Here is a 5,058-nt window from a genome sequence, read left to right as displayed (position 1 = left end):
ATCTTTTCGGGCAATTTAATATTAACTCCCAGAATTTCTAGTGCTAAGTGCCTTCTATAGGGTGAGTGAGTTTTATGGCGGCACATGATCTGGGTTGCAAGTTGTGAATTTTTAAAGGAGACCGTGCATTTGAGTGAAAGTTTTAAATTGTACCTTTGCGTTTAGAGAGCACGCAAAAATCAGCTTTACAAGCGATTTAAATGAATCTTTCAGAATTTCTAGAGTTAACTGTCTCCTATAGGGTGAACGAGTTTCACGTTACAGTCTGCTTTGATTTTGAAATTACGAATTTTTAAAGCAACTGGCGCATTTGATTGGTAACTTCAATTTCGCCCACTATGTTCAGAGAGAGCGCAAATCTGAGGTTTTTGTGCAATTTAATTTAAACTCTCAGGATTTCTATAGTTAAGTATCTACTTAAGGCTTGCCTGCGCCTGCTGTTCTGGGTTGCAAGTTATGAATTTTTAAAGCAAACCGCGCATTTGGGAAAGAACTTCAATTTCGGCCCTTGTGTTTAGAGACCCTGAACAAGATAGATTTTATTGCGATTCGAATGAAACTTTCGTAGATTCCTACGCTCTGTGTCTTCTATAGAGTGGACGAGTTTCATATTGGCACCTGCTCAGGATGGGAAGTTATGAATTTTTAAAGAAGGCCGCACATTTGATTAAAATGTTCTCTTCTCTCAAGTGCGTTTAAAGAGGGCACAAAAATCAGGTTTTATAGTGATTCGACTGAAACTTTGTCGGCTTTCAGAGTTAAGGGTCTTCTATAGGGTGGGCTAGTTTCATCTTGTTACGTGATCTGGGTTGGAAGCTATGAATTTTTAAAGAAGACCGCGTGAATTTGAGTGAAAACCTCCATTTCTACCCTTGCGTTTAGATAGCGACTTTCATTTCGCCACACGATCTTCTTTGGTAGTATACATTTTTGGAACAAACCGCGCATTTCAGCGAAAATTTCAATTTATTTCACTGCGTTTAGAGAGCCGCAAAAATTATGTTTTCGTGAAATTTAATAGAAACTCTCAGAATTTCTAGTGCTAAGTGCCTTCTATAGGGTGAGTGAGTTTTATGGTGCCACATGATCTGGGTTGCAATTTGTGAATGCAATTTTTAAAGGAGACCGTGCATTTGAGTGAAAGCTTTAAATTGTACCTTTGCGTTTAGAGAGCACGCAAAAAGCAGCTTTAAGAGCGATTTAAATGAATCTTTCATAATTTCTAGAGTTTACTGTCTTCTATAGGGTGAACGAGTTTCACGTTGCCCTCTGCTCTGATTTTGAAATTACGAATTTTTGAAGCAACTCACGCATTTGATTGGTAACGCAAAACTGAGGTTTTTGTGCAATTTAATTTAAACTCTCACGATTTCTATAGTTAACTATCTACTTAAGGGGTGGCCAGTTTCACAGCGCCTGCTGTTCTGGGTTAGAAGTTAGGGATTTTTAAAGCAGACCGCGCATTTGAGGAAAAACTTCAATTTCTGCCCTTGTGTTTGGAGACCCTGAACAAGATAGATTGTATTGCGATTCGAATGAAATTTTTGTAGATTCCAAAGCTCGGTGTCTTCTATAGAGTGGACGAGTTTCATATTGGCACCTGCTCTGGATGAGAAGTTATGAATTTTTAAAGAAGACCGCACATTTGATTAAAATGTTCTCTTCTCTCAAATGCGTTTAAAGAACGCTCAAAAATCAGGTTTTATAGTGATTCGACTGAAACTTTGTCGGCTTTCAGAGTTAAGTGTCTTCTATAGGGTGGGCTAGTTTCATTTTTTTTTTCAACTTTTAAAGAAGCAGCGCACTTGAGTGAAAATGTCGACTTTTACCACGGTGTTTAGAGAGCGTACAAAAATCACATTTTGATGCGATTTCAGTGAACTTTTAGGACTTCTAAAGCTCAGTGTCTTCTGTAGGTTGAGCAAACAATTCTGTAGATCCTGTTGCCAGCTGGTGTGAGTTGGAAGTTAGGAACTTTTGGAAAAGACCGCTCTTTTGGAAAAAAGCTATTTCTCCCAGTGCGTTTAGAGAGCGCCCACAAATCAGGTTTGAGTGACATAAATGAAACTTTCAGAATTTCTAGAGTTAAGTGTCTTCTATAGGGTGGGCGAGTTTCAGCTGGCCACATGCTCTGAATCGGAAGTTACGAATTTTTAAAAGAGAAGTTGCAATTCCATACAGCTGGAACGGACTTCTCTTTCAAAATAGAAAAAGTGCTCACCTTCGTAGTCCTCAGGAACATACATGAGCTGATCCACCACTCGGTCGCCATCAGCTTGCTCAGGAAAGAGACGGACTGGTCCTTTGCTCTTGGAGGGGTACCGTGTGCCTCCTCTCAGAAAGAAGGGCTTCTCAGGTGGTTCCCCTTTCTCCTCCCCCTCATCCTCCCGCTCCCGTTCCAGCACCTCCTTTATCTACAAACGACGTCACAGAGGGCCGAGTGGCGGGAGGGCGCAACGCATACCAACCTCTTCCCTACGCTCCTGCACTTTGGGAGTTTGCGTCTCCTGCTCATGTTCCAGGGCGGCGCTCTGCGGACTTCTGGAGAAATACGAGAAGTTCAACCGGCTGCCCACCAGCAACGTCACACTGATGATGATCAGGAAGGCGAGGAAGAACTTGCGTGGCGTCAACCGGGGCGGCATCTTAAAGATGCTTCATTACCTTCAATGAGGATCGAAAATGAGTGACACGTTGAGTCCAGGTGATAGGTGGCTGCGTCTGATCTTATCAGCCAATTAAATGGAGTGGAACAAGTGAGAGCGCGCACGAGTTGATAACATCCAGCAGGCTTTTGCTTCTGGTGCTGGGTAATTCGATAGGTGGAAAATGCGATAAATTGGGATTAATTACGATTGTTGCGTTATTAGATTCATATACAAAGTAATTTGCTCTTCCGCTGCCCAAGTTGCGAAATCACGTAATTGCACAGAGTGGCCTAAAGTAATAATTGGCCCTCGTCAACGAATTTCAGCTGAAAAGCGCCACTTACCGTCAGGTCAAGTGCAAACTGAATGATGAAAACCATTATCAGGGAAAACGCGACATAAAACTGGCATTTTACGCGGTTGAAATGGGAGAATCGACTCCAAATTGGGTAAAGTGTTAGGCAAATACCGTTATCACTCGGGCAGGTATTTATGTTTATTGATAACAAATATTCGTAAAAACACTTTTGCATTCGCTTTCAGCCGGCGGGCGCAACGGCTTGGCTTAGCAACTAGAGCAAGTGGCATTTTTTGCTCGAATTCCTCCCTTCAACGGGCAAACTTACCGGAGAAAAGGGGCGACTGGTGCGGGCATTATCACGACTGGCGTCCATCGGAGGGCCGCATCTCGGCCCGGAAAATCCATAATGGGAAATGGGGCCTGCGCTTGCCGGCCGGAAAACTCCGGCTCCTTCTACCGGCGATGTTTGCGGGGAAAGTTATGGATTTTCCGGTTCCTATCGCGCCCTGTATTCTCTTCTAGTCGGGCAATTCGTGCTGGTATCGCCTGCCTTAACACAACTGGACTGAGAGCTGATAATCGATGGGCAAACGAAGCGACGCTCTATTGATAAGTGCGAATTATTTGGACACATATTGGGCAATGAAGGTGCCAAGTGATTGTCTTGATCAGGGTAACCGTTAGTTTACGGCAATTGAATGCGAGGTAAACGCACTTTTCCACTGGGCAGCTGCCATCGATTAATTTGGGCTCAAACTGATGCCATTTTCCAATGGGCCCAAATGCGAAACAGCCAGAAATTTGTCAAAGTCAATGTTTTCGAGCTTCGGAAGTTTGCTGCAACTCTGAAGATGCATTTTTATCGGTTTCGAAACGCCCTGGTTTTAGGCAAACTCGGAACTTTCAACCGCTTGCTAGATATAGAGTGTTGTAAACATCGACTCCTCAATTTTTTTGGTTCTAAAACAGCCTAAGAGATGAAAGTTGGCCCTTGAGACTGGCCACCAAAAAGGTAGTTAAGTTGGGTGCTTAAGCGTTTTGGAACTTTTAAACGCCCGCAAAGGGGGCGAAGCCCTCTGCAATCCCAAATTTTGTATGCAAAAATATTCCTCGTAAAGTTCTCTGGCGAAAAGGTCCTAAAGATCGATGCAATATTTGCTGCCGTTGTCGAGATATAGGCCAAAATTGGAATTTTCGCTCCTATCTCTTTAGAGGTTAAGAATTTGCGCACATACCTGCATACTAAAAGACGGTTCGCTAGGCGCGTAGGTGAAGTTCCATTTTTTAACTGTAACTGAGATCTAGCGGTTTTAAGATTCGGGCCACTGAAAAGGGGCGAAGCCCTACTACGCTGCCAAGTTTTTTTGCATCAAAATGTCGCTCAAAAAATGCTCTTTTGAAAAGCTCCTCACGATTGATGCAATATTTCCAGTAGTTTTGAAGATAAGCAGCATTTAAACTTTGGGGCTCACCTAAAAACGTCTTCCTTTACGGAAAGCTTTACCGGGAATTGACCCGCATTCTGCTGCAATTCGCCTTTTAAGACCATGAATATCAGCAGGCTGTGTTTTATGATCAATGGACTTAAGATGTCCCCAAAGAAGAAGTCTAAGGGTGTTCAATCCGGTGATCTTGGAGGCCTTTCAATTGGTCCCCTTCTGCCGATCGATCTATCCGGGAATATCCTATCAATGTTAGGGAGGGTTCGAACATACACTATTATTTTTTGCAGGAAAATAGACAACATTTTGAACAACATATAAGATAGTGCGTAAGTAGATCCCATGGGTTTTATTGTAGAAATTTCTCTTCCGTAAATTTACTAATGTACACCAATTTGCGATTTCAAAGCTTTGGTAACAAATTATTAGTCCGAGTGTTTCAGGGGCGGATCCAGCTTTAAATTCAACGGGGGGCGGGGGGTTATGTAGAAAAAATACTTCTGTTGTCTATGAAATTAGAAAAATTATCATCGTTTTGTGCAAGGGTGGCGTAAGATTATTGCAAAATTTCATGTTTTCCGTCCCGTTTTTGCTCATTTCTCGGAGGCAAAATGAGCAAGAATGCTCATTTGTACGTCATTCTAGAGAGAAATAAATGGTCTTTTTA

The 5,058-nt window shown here is 42.5% G+C and overlaps 1 protein-coding gene across 2 annotated transcripts; it reads right to left on the bottom strand.

The window, feature by feature from the left end:
* Positions 1 to 2,091: 2,091 nt before the first annotated feature.
* On the bottom strand, positions 2,092 to 3,522 carry LOC125505304 (glycoprotein 3-alpha-L-fucosyltransferase A-like). 2 transcript variants are annotated; one of them, XM_048668822.1, is made up of 3 exons: positions 3,275 to 3,522; positions 2,469 to 2,664; positions 2,092 to 2,414 (listed from the first exon to the last, which is right to left on the bottom strand). In XM_048668822.1, the coding sequence occupies exons 2-3, from the start codon at positions 2,643 to 2,645 to the stop codon at positions 2,154 to 2,156; spliced, it is 438 nt and encodes a 145-aa protein (XP_048524779.1). In that variant the 5' UTR covers positions 2,646 to 2,664; positions 3,275 to 3,522; the 3' UTR covers positions 2,092 to 2,153. The 2 variants fall into 2 exon arrangements, with proteins under 2 accessions (XP_048524779.1, XP_048524778.1); XM_048668821.1 differs by lacking the exon at positions 3,275 to 3,522 and adding an exon at positions 2,993 to 3,100 and having other exon boundaries at positions 2,094 to 2,414.
* Between the last annotated feature and the right edge of the window lie 1,536 nt (positions 3,523 to 5,058).

Source organism: Dendroctonus ponderosae, unplaced genomic scaffold (genome assembly GCF_020466585.1).
Source record: "Dendroctonus ponderosae isolate FM_Combo_2020 unplaced genomic scaffold, Dpon_F_20191213v2 Dpon_F_20191213_793, whole genome shotgun sequence".
NCBI lineage: Eukaryota > Metazoa > Arthropoda > Insecta > Coleoptera > Curculionidae > Dendroctonus > Dendroctonus ponderosae.
The sequence above is the reverse complement of the archived record's forward strand: the minus strand, read 5'-3'. Positions and strand labels throughout refer to the sequence as shown.